The sequence below is a fragment of the Alternaria triticimaculans genome, assembly GCF_023758025.1.
Source record: "Alternaria triticimaculans strain BMP 0046 chromosome Unknown scaffold_3, whole genome shotgun sequence".
NCBI lineage: Eukaryota > Fungi > Ascomycota > Dothideomycetes > Pleosporales > Pleosporaceae > Alternaria > Alternaria triticimaculans.
Window position 1 is genome coordinate 1,791,691 of NW_026055960.1, and position 18,658 is coordinate 1,810,348.

At 54.1% G+C, this 18,658-nt stretch overlaps 8 protein-coding genes across 8 annotated transcripts; 3 read left to right on the forward strand and 5 right to left on the reverse strand.

The window, feature by feature from the left end:
- Positions 1–2,992: 2,992 nt before the first annotated feature.
- Positions 2,993–3,859, forward strand: J4E78_003286 (uncharacterized protein; the record flags this gene model as incomplete). The annotated part of the gene is made up of 1 exon (XM_049363926.1): positions 2,993–3,859. The coding sequence occupies one exon, from the start codon at positions 2,993–2,995 to the stop codon at positions 3,857–3,859; it is 867 nt and encodes a 288-aa protein (XP_049224591.1).
- A 260-nt stretch (positions 3,860–4,119) lies between these two features.
- J4E78_003287 (uncharacterized protein) lies at positions 4,120–4,782 on the reverse strand (the record flags this gene model as incomplete). The annotated part of the gene is made up of 1 exon (XM_049363927.1): positions 4,120–4,782. The coding sequence occupies one exon, from the start codon at positions 4,780–4,782 to the stop codon at positions 4,120–4,122; it is 663 nt and encodes a 220-aa protein (XP_049224592.1).
- Positions 4,783–5,162: 380 nt separating this feature from the next.
- DUG1 (Cys-Gly metallodipeptidase) lies at positions 5,163–6,689 on the reverse strand (the record flags this gene model as incomplete). The annotated part of the gene is made up of 2 exons (XM_049363928.1): positions 5,163–6,464; positions 6,561–6,689. 2 exons carry the CDS (start codon positions 6,687–6,689, stop codon positions 5,163–5,165), a joined length of 1,431 nt encoding a protein of 476 aa, XP_049224593.1.
- Positions 6,690–7,487: 798 nt separating this feature from the next.
- Positions 7,488–9,834, reverse strand: J4E78_003289 (uncharacterized protein; the record flags this gene model as incomplete). The annotated part of the gene is made up of 4 exons (XM_049363929.1): positions 7,488–8,006; positions 8,065–8,767; positions 8,817–9,751; positions 9,802–9,834. The coding sequence occupies 4 exons, from the start codon at positions 9,832–9,834 to the stop codon at positions 7,488–7,490; spliced, it is 2,190 nt and encodes a 729-aa protein (XP_049224594.1).
- Positions 9,835–11,127: 1,293 nt separating this feature from the next.
- J4E78_003290 (uncharacterized protein) lies at positions 11,128–13,110 on the forward strand (the record flags this gene model as incomplete). Its single annotated transcript, XM_049363930.1, has 1 exon — positions 11,128–13,110. The coding sequence occupies one exon, from the start codon at positions 11,128–11,130 to the stop codon at positions 13,108–13,110; it is 1,983 nt and encodes a 660-aa protein (XP_049224595.1).
- Positions 13,111–13,238: 128 nt separating this feature from the next.
- J4E78_003291 (uncharacterized protein) lies at positions 13,239–14,954 on the reverse strand (the record flags this gene model as incomplete). The annotated part of the gene is made up of 1 exon (XM_049363931.1): positions 13,239–14,954. One exon carries the CDS (start codon positions 14,952–14,954, stop codon positions 13,239–13,241), a length of 1,716 nt encoding a protein of 571 aa, XP_049224596.1.
- Positions 14,955–15,315: 361 nt separating this feature from the next.
- Positions 15,316–16,325, forward strand: J4E78_003292 (uncharacterized protein; the record flags this gene model as incomplete). Its single annotated transcript, XM_049363932.1, has 2 exons — positions 15,316–15,444; positions 15,492–16,325. 2 exons carry the CDS (start codon positions 15,316–15,318, stop codon positions 16,323–16,325), a joined length of 963 nt encoding a protein of 320 aa, XP_049224597.1.
- Positions 16,326–16,677: 352 nt separating this feature from the next.
- On the reverse strand, positions 16,678–18,232 carry J4E78_003293 (uncharacterized protein; the record flags this gene model as incomplete). The annotated part of the gene is made up of 2 exons (XM_049363933.1): positions 16,678–18,109; positions 18,168–18,232. 2 exons carry the CDS (start codon positions 18,230–18,232, stop codon positions 16,678–16,680), a joined length of 1,497 nt encoding a protein of 498 aa, XP_049224598.1.
- Positions 18,233–18,658: the final 426 nt, after the last annotated feature.

Genomic DNA, 18,658 nt, shown 5'->3' on the forward strand with positions numbered 1-18,658 from the left:
CTGTGACTGATTCACGTACCGTACCACCAGCCGTAGCCGGCAGTGAGGCCAAGACCTGTGACTGCTGTTAGCCAATGTCCAAAGCTGACGCGCGCATTGCTACAGAGCTCTTTGAGCCCCGAAAATAGCAGACATGCACTGCCCGATTCCTACGCACCCATAGCGACAGAGAGGTCGAGCACGACCTGTCGTCGGAGCATCTGCAGTCCAGTCATTAGCGTCCAGCGCACTACGGCCCACGGCACTCAATGGCAGCACCTACGCCGGTAATCGGTTTGACAGCCATTGCGAAGTTGGGTTCGGGAGAGCGGAGAGTTTTGGGGCGCGGGTGCGGTTTGCGGGAGCTGGTGGATGTCGTCGGCGGCTCTGTGAAGGTGTGGTGGTTCGACGGGAGAACGCAGTGTTGCTGACGTAAGGCAGGCGTCCTAGCGTCCCGCGCCTTGGAAGCTCCCGACCCAACTGAAGAACAACGGCAACAGGCAGGTGAAAGGAACAATACCATCGAATAAGAAACAATACGCGCCTGCACGTCCGCTCCCATCGCGAGGGCACCCTTTCGCAACCGATGCGCCCTCTCACTTCCGTCTGCGCCCTTACCCACCGATAGAGACGTCCCCGGAACCACCATCGCGTGCGCAACCTCCTCCCACGGCGTACCCTCCCACCGGACCCGCGACAACGAGCAGCATATGCCAGGCATCATACTATCCCCCAGCGCCAGCAGCGAGGGCGCAATCGCAGGCATGAAGCGGGCACATGATGCGGAACATGCGCCGACGTACGGAGAGCCGCACCCCAAGAAGCGACAAGTTGTACGGGCGCTGCACCACACGCAGCCGGTCCAGCACATTGCCGACCCCATCAGCGCGGAGCACGATGTCTTTGGAGAGAGCAAAGACTTTTTCGACCAGCAGCTGCGGCGCGCAATAGCCATCCAATGTAAAGGCATCGGTTTCGAGAGCGCGCGTCCGGACGCGTTGGAGGAGTTCCGGGCGCTGGTTGATTCCTGTATGGCTTCACCTTGCGACAGAGACTGGCCGCGAGTGCCCACTGCAGTTTTCCAGACTGACCCGTCACAGACATGACCAACTTTTTAACACAAGTACGCACGTCTATGATCAGCTCGCGACGCACCGAAACGGTCGCACACGACTGGATCTACGCCCTCACATCCGCTGGCCTACGCGGCTCTGCGCCCCTCGAACAACATTTCGATACAGGCGAGATTCCGCCGTCTGTCTTACAGCCCTACTTTGCACCACCCGCGCCTCCAGAAGCTCCTCCGCCCGACACCGAGTCATTGCTAGGTCCTGGACTCTCCGGCAAGGCGGACAAAGAAACGCGTCCATACATACCAAAACACTTCCCTGGATTCCCGTCGAAACACACATACACAGCGACGCCCGTCTTCACCAAACGCGAAAATGACCCGCGCAAAATCAGGGAGAAGGCGACAGAAGAGGGCATTCTTGCCGAGCAGAGTCTGCGAAAACTCATGGCGGCGCAAAAGGCAGGCGTGCAGAAGCAAAATGTTGGCAAGCGGAAGCGCAGTAGGCGCATGAAAGAGAGCGACCAACTGTGGCAAGCCGCCATGACAGACCTGCTAGACGAAGAGAACCAGCGAGAGAAGGAAGAAGAGCGGCGGCAAGCTCAAATGGACGAAGACGACGATGACTACAACACGCATCAAGACGCTCCAATACGGCAGCCCACCGCCGATCGTAATGTCAATCTGGAAGAAGGCGTGCACGTCAACTACGACCAAAAGTACTGGAGAAAATCCGCGACGGGCGTCTCATAGTTCGTCACAGCCGGTCAATGGCGGCGACACCTTCAGAAAAGTCGTTTTACAGCATTTTGATAGCGAGGCGTTTGGGTATCTGCATTTCGGCCGCGGGGCTTCGAGATACGTTTTAGGCATTAAGGCGGCGTTGATTGTCTATTTTTTTCGTTGCAAGTTGTACTATAGTTATAGTCTACTCGCTCTCCTACACAGCGTAGCTGAAGGCTACACAAAGTTTGGTCAATGCGAACTCATTATTCATCCCATCGAGTTCATATCTAGATTGGATTTACTCGTGGAATCCTTAGCAAGATCTTATAGTTAAAAATACATGTATAACAATCATCTCTCCTGTGTAGACAACCACCTCACGTGTGATGTTGTGTAGGGCCTTGAGTCGTGACCTGATCTCATCGCTCAACCATCGCACCTTCCTGTTTCGCCTTCCACTCCTCCCACGCCGTAGTCTCCACAGTCAAACCTCCTGAACACCTATAATCTCATTAGCCATGCGCTCAGCTTGATAACACCAACTCCCAGTTCCTGGTCACAATGCCAAGACCTCGTGCCTTCCACCTCACTCCACCAACACTCACTTTCTTAACAAGTGAACCAGCGGCTCGCATATAATTTGCGGCGCAGCGCCCTTCTTCTTCGGCGCCTCTACGTTGCATTTATACTGCACGAGTTCCTTTAGCGCGCAGTCGCTCAGGTCGACCGGTGGATTCCGTCGTTTTCCTGACGACAGAGTGTTGATCGAAGCTTCCAAGTCAGTCACCGGGATTGTGGAGATCGGTGGCGCCATTGCGCGAAGGAAGAGATATCAAAAGAGTCGGGTTGTGTTTGGAAAGGACTGGAGAAGATCAAGGGGTGATCTGCATGGGAGATGGAAATGAACGGTGATGGGGCGAGGAGGTTGGGGGAGAAATTATTGATGGAAGTTGAGGTAGAGGACCTGAGCTCGGTATGTCATATCGACACAAGCTCGATGCGCGAGATGGGTAATGTTAACGAAAATGCAGCTTTTCAAGTCTCTACGTGAGTTTATGGTGCAGGAAGATGGAATGTACGTTTATTCTTTACAACTCACATAATCTTGTCTCTCAATTTTTAGTCTCGCAACTCACAAATTGATACGCATCCAACAGAGCCAACAACGCAAACACCGCCCAACCCTCTTATTTCAACATACCAGAAATCGACCGCCTAATGCTAAACTTATCTTCACCAATCCTCGAAATCATCTCTCCACCGCCAACCTATCACGCCTCGGGAGCCGGAAAGACCTCCCTCGTCTACCTCATCATCGCCCACGCCATCCTCCCTTCCAGCTTCTCTTCCACCCCTCTCGTTGGCCAAGAAGCAGCCGTCATACTCTTCGACCCAATGCACCACTTCAGCATCCCCCGACTAGTAGAAGTCATGTTCACCCTTCTCAAAACCAGCCTTGTCACCGCGGAAAAGGAAATCAACGACGTCCTCAAAGCCGACATGAAATCCGTAATCAGAACTGCACTACCACATCTCCACATCTTCCGCCCACAGTCCTGGTCCTCTGTCCTAGCGACTCTCGATTCGCTACCAGAATACCTTCTCAATGATCATCCTCAACACAAGAGTATGCACCGTCGTATCCACTCCATCATTCTCGAAGACATCGATGTGTTCGTCTGGTCGATACGGAATACCGGTACTACCGTATCTAGCTCCTCGAATACCCTCGCGACGGCATCCACACAGCTTACCACCCGCGTTGCGAAGCTGGGCAAGCTACTCTCATGCGCTACAATACTGACATCGCAATCTACCACGCTGTCATCGTACCGGCCGTCGTTGCCTACAGCGTGGCCTCAGGGTACCCCTGTTACGCGGTTGGCAGTTCGCCGAGTGGATGTACTCAAATTTGCTCCGGCGATTAGTGTAGAAGATGCTGAGAAGGAGAGAGTGCAACGGTGGGAGGTGGTTAGTCGAGGCCGGTTTGAGTGCTGGAGGGTTGGTGTGGGTGCGAGGGACGGCGAGGGATTTGTTTTCAGGGTAGGGAAGGGGATTGAGATGGAAAGGGATGGTGCAAGGTGATGCATGGTATTTCATGAAGCAGTCTGGCGTTTGCAACGGCTTGGGACGATACCCTTTAGAACATGATTCAAAAACAGCTCTGATCAGCATGTGTTTCAGATCGGTAGTATGATATACCAGACTACAAATATTCCTTTGCTCTTTACACATATCGTATACCATATCAACATTGTTTCCGTATCCCAAGCCACCCAGGCTCCGCGCCATCTAAGCCAAGATCATACAAGAGCCACCCAAACAGCCCCAGAAACAACATGCATCTAAGCGTCCCTCCCCCAAAGCACCTTCCTCCTCCCCCGATCTTCCCTAGCCTCCCGTCTCCTTGTGCCCCACTTCCTCCTCGCAGCCTCATGTTCCTTCTCCACCCTCTCCGCCTTGGCCTCGTTCTTAGCCACCATGCCCACAAAGAATTGACTACAGCCAAACTTCTCCGCCAGCTTGACTCTAGTCCACGTATCCGGGTCCGCACTCCTCAGTCTTCTGATCTCGGCAATGTCCGCTTCGTTGAGATGATACGTCTTCTCGTACGGCTTCCGGAGCGGCGCAGGCAGGGATGCTGAAGGGCGCGGGGGCAAGAAACCTTCTGTGCTGAGCGGTGTGCCGGGTGCGGCAATGGGTGAGGATTGGCGTGTGTGCGCCAGTTTGGTTGCGTATTGTTGGGCGGCTGCGTATAACGTTCTCCGCTTATCTTCCTTGGGCAGGAACTTGAGCGGGGTGTGGTAGACGTTTGGCGCCGAGGACGGCGGATTGAAGACCAGTGTGGGCGCAGAGCGGTCGGGTGTGTAGGATGGGGCTTCGGGGAGTGCGAGCAGTTTTCTGTGTCGCCGGGTTGTGGATTCGAAGCGGCATTGCGTGAGGGGCAGGAGCGACGGCGTGGTCCGTTGCGAGGGACAGGCTCGGAGGAGGGATTTACATGTTGACATTGTGGAATTGGGTGTGTGGGTTGGCGTGCCTGCTGTGGTGCACGCGTTGGCACGGTGCTGGCCGTTCCTGGTGGAGCGATGCCGAACTTTTTTAGTTGTTCCGCGCCGGGGTGGTCAAAGCTGGGCGGGATCCCATCTTCCACCCCCAGACTACCGCCGGCACATAATCAGGGTACAGTGTGCATGACAGCATTTTAACGTTGTGCGACTTATCATAATCCTAAGAGATCGATGGAAATGCACGATATGAGCCTGTCACGTCATCGAGCCGGGGTCGACCGAGAAGCACACTGCGGAATGGGTATTTATTTCTTGTAGGTAGCAAACCATCTAAGTATTTACGGGAACAAGACCGACGATGTTACTCATAGTGCGGCATTCTACTCGCGCTTCATCTCTCCTGCAACGTAGTGCAAGTAGGCTCCTAGCAGCTTGGTGCCCTCAATGTAGTTCCTCTTGTCCAGCTTCTCGTTGATCGAGTGAGCAGCGTCAGTTGAGCTGCCCATTGGCAGCAACAGGACGTTCTTGCCAAGCTCTTCCTGGAAGGTCAATGTGACAGGAATGCTACCACCTTCCCGAGTCATGTCTGGCTTTACACCAAAGACACGCTCGACAGCCTTGGCAGCAGCAGTGTAGTTGGGGTGGTTGGGGTCCTCGACCCACCACTTTCCGCAGTGTACCACGCTGAACTTCATCGTGTTCTTCGACTTCAGCTTAGCGAACTCGTCATTGACGTGCTTCTCAACCAGCTTGGTGACTGGGTCAATCTCCATGTTGGGTACTGTGCGGATGGAGAACTTTCCAATAACCTTTGCTGGGATAACGGTCTTTGCTCCCTCAGAGTAGAAAGCACCCTCAATACCGTGGAGGGATAACGAAGGGTATCGCATCTTGTGCTTCAGCGCTTCCTCCTTGCTGTCGTGGATCGTTACTGCACCACCTAGTGATTCCCTCAGACCGTCCATGGTGAAGGCGATGGGTGGGTAAAGCGCGGCTTCCTCGTCAGTAAGAGGAGCGACGAGATCGTCGACGCCTTTGATGAGGATCTTGCCGTCGGGGTCGACGAACGAGTTCATGATGCGAACCAAGTCGGTCATGGGCTCGTGTGTCATTCCACCGTAGACACCGGAGTGTAGATCTTGACCAGGGCCGGAAACTTCAACTTGGTAGTAGTTGCAGCCGCGGACACCATATGTCAAGCATGGCTTCTCAGTCCCTAGCCAGTAGTTGTCCGAGATACAGACAACGTCGACGTCCTTGAAGAACTTCTTGGCCTCGGCACGGATAGTGTCGTCCAGACCTTCTGAGCCGTTCTCTTCCATGCCCTCGAAGCACATGACCAGGTTCACTGGTAGCTCTACACCGGCCTTCTGGTGGGCCTCGATGGCGTTCAACCAGCCAAGAACCGGACCCTTGTCATCTGTGCTACCGCGTCCGTACATGCGGTCCTTGTCATCGATGCTCAGGGTGAAGGGGTCGGTCGCCCAGCCGTCAGACTTGTTCGCGGGCTGCACGTCGTAGTGACCGTAAACGAGTACGTTGAGCTTCTTTGGGTCGTCTCCGTAGCGTCCGAGAAGGCATGGTGGGAGGTCAAGGTGCTCGCGACCAGGCTGCTTTCCGAGCTCGCGGAGCTCAACAGTACCACCGAGTGCCTTGATCTGGTCGGCCAACCAGTGGCCCATCTATGTTTGAAGTCAGTCATACATTTGGATATGCATCTAATATCTTAATCCAAAACAAAAACTCGACTGCATATCTCTTGGGGCTTCCTGTCGTACCTTGACTACATCGGGTCTCCTCTGGTCTTCAGAGCTGATACTGGGAATAGCGACCGCCTCCCTCAGCCTCTCGATAAAGTTCCCCTGCAAGGCATCTACCTGCTTGAAGTACGGGTCGAGGTGTGCCATCTTGTTGAACGGGTGGTACAGATACGGCCAGGCGGCGTTGGGTATTCTTTCGGGCGTGTATTGGTCGCAGCGGATAGGCGTAGCGACAAGTCTCAGTGAGGGCGAGAGGTGGAAGCTTCGTGGATGACAGAAGAGGCTTCTATGAGTGGCTGTGGCGCTTATTCGCGGTCTACAGGCTGAGATGAATCGGGCAGGTGCTCGTAGGGCAAATTGGGTGGGGAGGGGCAAGCGGGGCATGATTGAGAGGGCACAGGGCAAACGCGCGAACGCCAACCACAGCGTCGGTCAAGTCAAGCCTGTCAAGCTTCCGACGAGTGGATCAGCGGGCCCGAGCTTGCCTAGGGAAGCATGCACGAAATGTTCCCTGCATATTCTCGCGCATGCCTCGGTCTTCAGTCATCGTTGGCATTCCAGCTCATTCAAGGAAGAGTCTGAACGGGCCTGCAGCCTACATGACGATGAAAACATGCAAACTAGATGACCTAGCGTCAATGTAGGATCCAAGGTGGTCAGATTTCCATTGAGTGAAGCGAGTCCATCTGTACATCTTACAATTTGAAGCAGACCATGCAAGCAAGTATGGATAATGAGCTACAACAGATCGCTATGCAGTGACGATGCAAATGCTAGAAGGCTCGCGAACGAAAGACACGAAACATACAGGTATCAAGACGAAAGGGTAAAACTGAGATCGCAACATGTATCCTCCATCGTTAGCAGCAAGAGATCGTCCATGGTCAATAACCGACAAATTGGTACCGCAAACATTGATATCCATCATTCTTTCATCATCTTGTTCTAGGTCCGGCTCTGTGTCGGACTGAGATCATCCCCAGCGGCTTGGGCGTCAGCTGAAGTACCCTCCTCGAAGATGGGGACAGTGAAAGTCATGCCGCCAGCCTGGACTGACTGCGAAGATTGACTGGTAGTCTGTTCCGTAGACGTCACCTGCGATGTGGAGCTTGAGAAGTTCTGCCCGAAGGTGCTGGAAGAGCCAGAGGAAAAGTCCTGCTGAGAGTAGTGCTGGGGCGCAGAGCTCTCGTCCCCATGTGCGAAAGAGCGATCACTGGAACTCGGTCGCACGTCTGGTGCAGGGTCGCTGCTAGCAAAGTCTTTCTCGACAACGCTGGGGAAAGATCCGGGAATGCCCTGATCGTTCGCTCCATCAAGTCCAAACGAAGTGCCAGTCTTGTCCTCCCCGGCAATTGAATGCTCGGGAAGTGCACGCATTGGCGGGTTTGGGTGCTCGTCTTTCTTCAGGTGCTCGAATTCGATCAGGGATGACCGCCGTAACTGGTCAAGCTTCTCCTCCGGATTCTTAAAAGTTCAAAGTCAGCTCATGATTGAAAGAGGAAAAGGTGTATCGTAAACATACCCATTCGGTCTGATCCGGCACTCCTGTGGCAGAAGGTAGCTCGCCTGTTTGGTTCCTCTCTTCGCCCCAGAACATTGGACGACGAACCGGCGCAGGTGTTACAGGAAGACTCGGTCGCTCCACTGCGGACGGGAAGTCGGTGAGGACTAAGCTCTCACGGCGTTGCTTGCGATCCAATATAGGCGAACTAATGTCGTCCGTGCCTGTGGTCTGTTGTAGCGACTGGTTCTTACCCCGTATTCCACTCAGGTCCGATATGGCACGAACGTAGCTGTCGATGCCTGGAACATTATCCCAGGCGTTGCCGCTATTGTTTTGATAAGACTGCCAGCCTTGGTCAGTAGAGCTCGCGGCTATAGTATTACCAAGATTTCTAACCTTTTCGGCTGCGACTGGAGCGACCTTATCGCTCTCGTCGAAGTGTGTGGTTGAGAAAGCATGTGTTGGCGACATCACCTGAGGGGTTGGCTGTGGTGACAAGTCCTCGGCAAACACACGCGTCGGCTTAGGTCTATCCGCCTCTTGCTCCCATGGGAAGATGGGCTTGGGCGCTTCCCTCGTTTCTGGAACCTGGTACCACATGTCTCGCGGCGCATCGGGATAGGCTCGTGGTGCCTTGAAGAGCGATCGGCTATCACTGAAGGCATACGTTTGCGTAGGGAAGTTGGCAGCTTCGGGTCTCGATGACGCTGGTGGCTCAAACCTGGACTTGTCAGCTGTTACCCAGTGATCTCGATGTGAAAAGAGCGTACTTGGTGGCGTCCCACTGCATCTCGGGCGCAGAGAACTTGCGTTGTTCGACCGTGGGGGTTGGTTCTATCACACCTTGGTCAATATTCTGAATCTCATCTTCAAATTCGGTCATGGGAGGCTCGGTCGTAACGGCGGAGGCTTCGAGAGGGGCAGGAGTAGAGGAAGAAAGCATGGAGTCACCAAGAGTGCTCTTTCCCTCACCAGCTCGTTGGCCCTTCGCCTTGTGCAGATGCCTTTGATGCACCGCCCACCATCGCGCTACCAGTTCTCCATAGACACCCTTCCCACCCGCATGTTGGGCCATCCAGGGCTTGTTTTTGCCGATAAAGTGGACCGCGGCGATGTCGCGCTTGTAGTGGCGGTATGCGGGCTCCCATTGGTACTCGGCATTTGGCGTACAGTTGTAGGTAAACTTCAATCGCTGCCACGGACGGTGTTCGAAGTACTGGTTCAGTAAGCCTTGGTCTGCGCCATCGAAGCTGTCACCAGTCGCTGCCATGGTCTGCAGTGCCCAGTACTCGCCCATGTCTGGCTTGATGACCATGACACCGCTGTTGAAAGCATCTGGCCAGCCAATGTCCGGAGCGGCAGCAAACGAGGCCTCGATATCGAACAACTCATCCAACGCCCTCAGAGCTACCACATCTGCGTCAAGGTACACGAGCTTGCGGAACTGAGTCTGTCTCCACAGAGCAATCTTTGTGAAGGCAAAGGCCAGATCAGGTCGCCCCATGACATAGAGGTTCGCAGGATTGGCATTCCGTATGCGCTCGACGGGAATCAGGTAGTCGTAGAGCGTCTTAAGCTCTGAAATGGTATCAGCCGAAAGCGTCTCCATCGTGACGAGCACGGCAAGCTTCTTGGTGGTGCCGGCATCGCGCAGAGAGTTTGCAAGAACAACTGCGCCTGGTAGGTAGGAATCGCTCATAAGAAGCTGCAAGGTAGATTAGCTCGCGTGCGTGGTACTACTTGCATGCTGCTCACCGTGATGTACGCATCTTCCAGTGGTTGTGCCATCTTGGTGGTCGGTGAAGAATAGAGAAAGGTGGAGGGCAAGTGGGCGGCGGGTGAGGCCTGGGGAGATGGGTCTAGAGTAGAGTAGAGCGCGGAGCTTCGATACGGGTTGTGGTAGTTTCCCCGCAGCCAGCGAATGTGTCGAGGGAGGCGCTGATCTGCAGTGCAAGTGGTACCGACGCGAGCAGCGGTAAACTGCAGCACGGCAATTCTAAGTACTTCACGCGGGCACAGCAAGCACGCGCTTTCACGCCAGCTCGACCCTCTGCGCTGTCAGAGTCCCTTCTTCTCTCGTTCAGGCAAAGCGCCTGCAGTATCTGTTGAGAGATTGTTTGCACACAACAAACCATGGGCCCACGAGCTTCAGGGAGCTTGGGCCAAACCTCGAAGCTCCCCGAGGCCATGACGCATGAACCCGCCCGCTAGTGAGCCGTTCTTTCATCATCGCACGCGCACCCGCCGCCCTGCTTTCCCTCTGCTTGCTTTTGACTATAGCTGCTACTATCTCTGCATGCAGTGTGCAGCTGCACCCTCTCAATCTCAACAACGTCTTTCGGTGCTACTTGCTACCCGACAATTGCTATTCGCCCATGTGCGCCACCAATTGTCCCCGCAGCCAACGCACCTCATTTCGGCTAGCAAAGCCGTGATACTGCCCAACAAGACAACTCATGTGCCTTGAGAGGACCCTGGACCGTGTCTGGCCAGTGCCCTGTGTTTGGGTTTCTCGGAGCAACTTGGCTGATTTTAAGGCTTCACGCTGCGAAAGGCGCGTTTGAGGTTGGGCATGCGCAGAGGGATGGGCAAATTTCCTGACCGCCATCTTTACGCAGGAAAAAGCTACCCAATTGCCGTCCACCTTGGGCAGGCCTTGGCAAAGATTAACATGAGATGAGACCGCAGGCGCATCCGCTGTGTGCTGTGTCAAGGGCAACAACCACCAGGGCTTCGAGTAGCTGTCAAACAACGTCGAACTTGCAGCTGCGAAACCCTCAGCATGTTCACATAAGCTCAGGGTTCAATCGTCGTCCCAGGTCCCACCGTCGGAGAGAGCAGTGAGACCGATTGGTGTCTGGGATCTGGGATGGACCAACGAAGATTAGCGAGTGCCCTAGCTCCGATCGATGACAGCATTCATACCAGCCATGCGGTTTTCCCCCAGTAGTTGCAGAGTACCTAGGTATTATCTTTGCTGTAGTTCGGTGGGTCCATCACATGGAATCGACTGAGCAGATTCCCGTTTTCTCTTCTCGAAGCTTCACCCTACCAACTTCAACTACCACACGTGCGTGAGAGATGTCGAAGCCACGAGTGATCTACTGGTTCCGGACCGATTTAAGACTCCACGATTCTCCAGCTCTCAAAGCCGCATTGGATCTCAAGCCAGAATGCCTCTACCCTATATGGACTTGGGATCCGCATTACGTTTACCGCGCTCGAGTAGGCCCCAATCGCTGGCAGTATCTCCTGGATTGTCAAAACGATCTCTCCAAGTCGATAACCAAGCTCAACCCAAAGTCAAAACTCTTCCTTATTCGTGAAGCACCGCAAACATTGTTACCCAAGTTATTCAAGGCATGGAAGATCACACATCTGGTGTTCGAGAAAGATACCGATGCATATGCAAGAGAGCGGGATGATAAGGTGACGGAACTTGCAAAGAAAGCCGGGGTTGAAGTCATCATGAAGACCGGAAGAACCTTGTACGATCCCGATGAGCTGGTCAAGCATAACCATGGAAAGCCGACCATGACCATCAACCAGGTGCAAGCTGCAGGAAAGAAGATCGGATCAATTCCAAGACCTATCCCTGCTCCCAAGTCCCTGCCTGACCCAGGGGAAACGGATCTGAAGTTTGATCAAGAGAAGCCAGAGACCGCGCCGGACATCAATGCGATTCAAAGAGACGGCGAAGAAGCTTCGTACTCTGCTCTCGCAGGACCAAAAGGCGATTTCGCAGTACCAACAATGGAAGAGCTCGGCCTGAAGCCAGCAACAACCTCGCACCGGGGCGGCGAAACGGTAGCATTGCAAGCCCTCGACAAAATCATAGCAAACACAGACTACACAGCAACATTCGAGAAGCCGAAAACCGCCCCGACCGATTTCGAGCCCCAGTCCACAACCCTCCTCTCCCCACACATGCACTTCGGCTCCTTGAGCTGCCGCCTCTTCTACTGGCGCGCCCAAGACGTGGTCGACAAGTACAAAGGAAAAGCCTCGCAACCACCCACTAGTCTAACAGGCCAACTCCTCTTCCGAGACATGTACTTTGGCGCCCAAGCAGGGCTGGGCTACTCCTTCGGCCAAACATACAATAACCCACACTGTCGCTTCATACCCTGGCACCTACCTTCTAAGATCGACACCAAGACCAATCTCATCACCGGCGAGTATCTAGTCGACAACGCAGAAGCGGAATCGCATTTCCAGCGCTGGAAACACGGTCGAACGGGATTCCCCTGGATCGACGCGCTCATGCGTCAACTTGCCCAGGAAGGCTGGATCCATCACCTTGGTCGTCACGCCGTCGCTTGCTTCCTCACGAGAGGTGGGTGTTACATCGACTGGGAGCGCGGCGCCGAGGTCTTTGAAGAATGGCTCATTGACCATGAAGCTGCGTGTAACATCGGGAACTGGCAATGGCTATCCTGCACGGCGTTTTTCGCGCAGTTCTACCGGTGCTACTCGCCCATTGCCTTTCCGCAGAAATGGGACAAAGAGGGTGAGTTCGTGAGGAAGTACGTGCCTGAATTAGCGCAGTTCGACAAAAAGTATATCTATGAACCGTGGAAAGCGCCGATTGCGGATCAGAAGAAGTGGGGGTGTTTGGTCAAGGGGGATGGGTCGGAGGCGCTCGGTGAGGGTAAGATGAAGGTCTATCCGAAGCCGATGTTTGATTTTGCGAAGAGGAGGGAGATTTGTATCCAGGGTATGAAGAACGCATATCACGTTAACCTGTACGGGAACTCACCGCAGGTTCTCGATGGTACGTGGCGCAAGCTCTTCGAGGATAACGCGGAGGGCCCGACGGAAGGGAGTAAAGGGCCACCGGGCGCGATGGTCAAAGAAGAGGATCATGAAGACGCGGATGGGCATGAAGAGGATACCCATGTAGACGAGCCGCCGAGTCCAAAGCAGGCGAAGAAGATGGCGGTAAAAAGTGAGAAGAAAGCGGGACACAAGAGGGAGGCTAGCCAGGGAACGCTGGACGGGATGGTGACGAGGAAAAAGAAGAAGGATGGGGAAGTCTTCCCTAATGAGACGCACTTCGGGTAGCAGAATCTTGAGGAATGAATCCATTCGTCGCGTCTACCGCGATGGGATTAGCGAGTAACAATGTGCCTAATCTTCTGTCCTCAAATAAACAAATGGGTATCACAAACGCGCATCATCACCGTCAAAACCTACGCACTCGCTATGCGACCCGCACCAACAACCGTCCAGAACGCCTCCTCCCGTTTCTCTCTCTCCCCTTTGCTTCCTCTAGAATCACCCAAGCCCCTCTCTTCTGCGTTGACATCTGCCTCGAACTCAATACGCACAAAAATTGGTATCTCAAGCAGATCCTCATCTTCGTCTAGTTCGTCCTCGCCGCCTAGCTCGCTAAGGAAGCCTGGGATGACCTCAATAGCCACGCTTGTCCAATTCCGTCCTTTATCCCAGATCTTTCCCGCTTCAATTTGTCCTGTTTCCGCGTTGATGGTGGAGCGGCGAGGCATAGGGGCGGGGCCTGAAGCGAGCGCGTCGTCCCAGACATCGGTATTGGCGCCGACTTCGAATTGTGGGCAGAGTATCGTTACGCGGGACTGCACTTTGCCGGGTGTAGTGCTTGATGTGGCTAGCGTGACTTGTATGGGATCAAAGAGTGGGTTGCTGACGTGGAGGAGGAAGTGCGTTGCGATGCCCGGACGGAGGGTGTTGTAGTTGAAAGGAGGTTGCGGGGCGGGCATGGAGCCTGGGACTGGTGGCACAGCTGGGTTGGGGGGTAGTGCGCGGATGCTGAGCCTAGGGATGTGGTTAAGTGCTAGCAACTTGATCTTGTATCGTGTTGATGTTATTTTGGACTCTGGCTTGGACAGGATGTGTCGACAGGACCGGCATCTTTTCGATCGCTTTGTGCAGAGGAGAGTGGGTATCGGCCGGAGCTCGTTGTCGAACTGCATGTGAGGATCCAGCTGTGCGAGCTTCTGGGCAGGCGATAGCGTACTGCCCCAACCGTCTCGTTTGATGCGTTCGATCGCCGCATTATCCGCGGCGGGGTCGTGAATGACCAGGCCTTCTAACTCCGACGCAGCCTCTCGCATCGGCGTTGGCTTGTTGCGCTTCTGCTTCTTCGCTGTGTTCGTCGAATAGAGATTCATGATTCGGGAATAGGCCGAGGGCGAGGAGAAGTTCATCTCGAGAGGATTCGCTGGTGTCTGGGAGTCGAGCTGCGCCTTGTAAAAAGCACCCAGGTTTGAGAATAGATCGTCGCGTGTCGGTGGCTCATACTGCTCGACATCCATAGCTGTAGAGTCGCTGGAAGGAGATAATGGATTCCTTGAGTCCCTCTGACGAGCCTCGAGCTCCTTGCGCCTCTCGCGCTCCTTGTCGCGCTCTTTCGCGGTCGGTATCGGCTTGCCTCCATTCGCTATACGTACAATCTGCGAATACACGCCTGTGTGCTTCTCAAACTCTATGCCCGTCTCGATCGTACTCCAATGGCAGTACGGACACGCGAGTATGTGTCGGTCTGGTACCCCTTGGTCCGCGTCAGGGTTGTCGAGAAGGTTGACTATGAGCGGCGAGATGCACACGGGGCAATTGAAGCAATTGCGTGTGCACCGGTTTCCATCGCTCTTAACCACGGAGCTCGGTACTTCGAACAAGCAGTTCGGGCAGTACCAGTTCAGCGTCTCCTCTATCACGCACCGCGGACATCGTATTTGCAGGCAGTCTTCGCAGTATAAGAGATGCTCGAGCGGGTATAGGGCGTAGTTGGAGCGCGGGTTCCTCGGATCCAACGTTTCTTCTTCGTCGTCAAAGGCAGCGAGGACGTGCGTCGTGCGTTTCGTAGAGGTCGTGGTGTTGTTGTCGAAGCAGTCGCAGGCGTAGTACGTGTACGGGAAAGCTTGCGCCATGGCGAAGTCACAAGCTTAAGAATGACGGTCGAAGCCGAGTGAGTGCTTCTTCCCCAGCCAGTCGTCCGGGTTGTCAGAGAAGTAGTGCTGGTGATGGACTTCTGGAGAGCGGAGGTAGATCTCGGTGGAGCCAAACGCCGATTGGCGCAGGAGCCCAAGGGTCTTGACGTATTGCTTTCTCATCCTCTCTCTCGCGCGCCGCCCGTTTTCACGTCGTTCATACCGCCATTGCAGAGTCAATCCGTTTTCTATTGGCATCATGGCATCCTTTTCGATCCGCGCTTTCATCCCACCACTAAAGCGACGATGTTTGCCCCTCCAAACCACCCGACGGTATGCGGTACAAGCGCCCGGTGCTCCAATGATGGAGATATTCAGTGGCCAACAGAAGTGGTTACAGAAGGAAAGAGCCGCAACAGACAAAGAGAACAGCAGAGGTGTAGACTACCTAAGAGATGAGGTGGCATCCAGGCTGTGTGAGCGAGTATTAGTATGATGCTCCCCACTCTACACATGGGCAGCGACTAATGACCACAGGATATAAATCGGCATTTCCCTAAAGTCCTCGATCTCGGTGCAAACGCATGCAATTTGTCCCGCGCACTTACTCTACCCTCCGAAGACGCCCCAGATAAAGGCCCTCGATCCAAGCGAATCGGCACCATCACAGCCGCAGACTCGTCGGAAGCGCTCTTATACCGCGACGCCGATCTGCCCTTCAACAAGGAGATCGATATCTTACGCGAGGTCCTGTCGACATCTGAGCTATTACCATACGAAGCGAACTCTTTCGACGCCGTCTTGAGTAGCCTGAGCCTACATTGGATCAATGACTTGCCCTCGGTGTTGGCGCAAGTGAACAACATTCTGAAGCCAGATGCTCCTTTCATAGGGGTCATGATGGGAGGAGACAGCCTCTACGAGCTTCGTACATCTCTGCAACTAGCAGAGTTGGACCGAAGAGGTGGTGTCTCAACACATACCTCGCCACTAGCGGACGTGAAGGATGTGGGTGGACTGCTACAGAAAGCTGGCTTCAACCTCCTCACCGTGGACGTCGATGATATCGTAGTCGACTATCCCGATACCTTCTCGTTGATGAAGGACCTGCAAGCTATGGGCGAGTCCAACGCTGTGCTTGCACGAGAGAAGGGGCCAATTCAGAGGGACGTTCTACTGGCCGCGGAAGCTATATACAAGGAACTTCATGGCAACGAAGATGGCACGCTTCCTGCAACTTTCAGGTTGATTTACATGATTGGCTGGAAACCTAGTCCCACTCAAGCTAAGCCGCTTGAGCGGGGGACAGGTATGTTCAGTATCAAGGACCATCTAGAGAAGAATGGTAAGCCTGGCGGAGACAAGGAATAGAAATCAAACAACGATCAGCTTTAGCACAACTCTTCGCCTCAAACAAGTAGTCGAACGTACGTCCAGCGCCAACGATACGGCAGAAACTGAGCATCTTCACGAGAGATCAGCAATCTCAATTCGGACACCACGTCCTGTAGTTCTGCTACAAAGCTTTGTATATATCTAATAATCTATAGATAGCTCGGTCTTCGAACGACCTCATTGACCCCCATCAAAGGATGATATGTTGCATGACTATGTCGCTCCGCTAATTCAGCTTGTGATCAGACTTCCTGGACGCATCCTCTCAAGTCTGATTCTCACCACATTCAGCTATCCAGAAGATGAGAACAGTCCGCGTCTTCCCGCCCTAACAAACCTCATGATCAGGTGTCTTTGAGCCCTCTCCACCTTCCGACAATTCAATAGCGTTTGCCTGGTTGACGCGAAGGTCAGCGGCAGAAGCTGCGCGAGCGGGACCGAGAGCAGGACGCAATCCATTGACGAGCTTTTTACCGCTTGTGGAGGCTTTGGTGGGAGGCAAGGCTGGGAAAGAAGAGAGGTCAGCGAGTTCGCTGCTTGACACGTCCTCCGTGCACTCGCGCGCCATGTGGCCTTCGCCGCCGCACTTGTAGCAAATGAACGGCTGTTGAGACTTTGCCTTGCTCCGCTCAGATTGCGGCTTCTCCTCCGGGCAGTTGCGCGCGATATGGCCGTCCTCGCCGCATTCGTAGCAGACTGGAAGTGGACGCTTGTCTGTTGCCTTGTTGAGAAGACCTGTGATGATAGCGGGTTTGGCGGCGGACTGCTCTGCTGGGCAGTTGCGGGAAAGGTGGCCGGTTCCTTTGCAGGTGTAGCAGATTGGACCTTGACGATGCTCTGGCTTCTTGTATGTAACTCCAGTGGCAACAACAGACTCACCAGCAGTCGCCGTGGTGCAGTTACGTGCAATATGGCCTTCCCCACCGCACTTGTGGCAAGTGAACGGTGTGTAGGTTTTGTTGACGTACTTCTTGTCGTGCTTGGCTGTGAGGGCCGGGATGTTACCTGGTACACCGTTCGCATCAGCCTTAACGTTGTTGAATTGACCTGCGGCGGCCTTGCCCTTCTGCTGAGGCTTCCAGGACAACATATTAGAAGGCCTGTCGGCGAACTTGATGTAGGGACGACGACCGGCGCGGATGTCCTCGATGTAGTTGATGGCCCAGATCACACGGCGATCCTTCGTAGTGCGATAGTAATCTTCGCTGACCTTGACACGTGAGGCGATGTATTTCTGCAAAGCACTGTCCAGCGCCTTGCCGAAGGCCTCATTCGTGTTGGCAAGCTCTTGATACGGCTCGTAGTCGCAAGTCCACGGCCTCGCCATCTCATCGACAATACAGCGAATCGCGCAGTCGTAGAGCGCTGGGATCGAATCCTGGTAGCGCTTGATCTCCTCGATAGTTGGGAGCGTATGGTAGAACTTGCTCTTCAGGCGATTGAAAATACGCTTCCTTAATGAGTCGTACTCGAGAAGGTCGCAGTGTTTGTACACGTCGATCAAGGCATCCGAGTTCAGTGCCTCGAACGTAGGCATGTCCGAGGGATCACGCTCGCCAGCCTGCATGTACTTGTAGATCCAACGGATGGCGTTCTTCGAGCCGTCAGGAATGGTTAAGACCGTGCCTCGTTCTTCGATCAGCTTCTTCCGAGCCACTGGAGAGAAGTGTGCTAGTAAATTTACGGAAGCACTCTCAAGACCAATATAGCGGTTATCGTCGGGACCGATGACGATGTTTGCCTTTGGGCCTTTCCTGAACCTGCATTGGTTAGTATACTTCGAACATAAAAACAGGGACGTCTTCAGGATAAACTTACTCGGCGAGCTGCTTTGGCGTAAGCTGGTTCGTCTTAGGCGGAGGCATGCGCCCAGGATTGGTCATCGTTGTCATGTTGACAGATCCTTCTTAATCCAAGCTTGTCCTAACTGCTGTGAGTAGAAGGTCTAGCAGTCTGATAGCAGTTGATGGAGTGATAGGTTGGCGGGCCAAAGCTGTGAGGCCCTTACAAGAGTATGTACGAGGAAGTGAGGGGCTGACTTACTCTGAACACGGTTGAGTTAGCGACAGGTAGCCTATGTGGGGAGAAGAGAGTATAAGAGCATGGCTACGGGTTATATAGTGAGGAGTGTTTCTGTGGGTCTACGCTGGAAGAACAGTGAAGGAATCATCACGTGAGAAATAGTGAAGTCGCAACGACCTTTACTCAGGTGAAGGGACTGCTCGATCTTTGTGCATAGGTGTCGGCTATCGTATCACCAGAGATGTTACAGCGACATGGGGAGTGAAAGGTTCGCGTTGTCGGCAAGA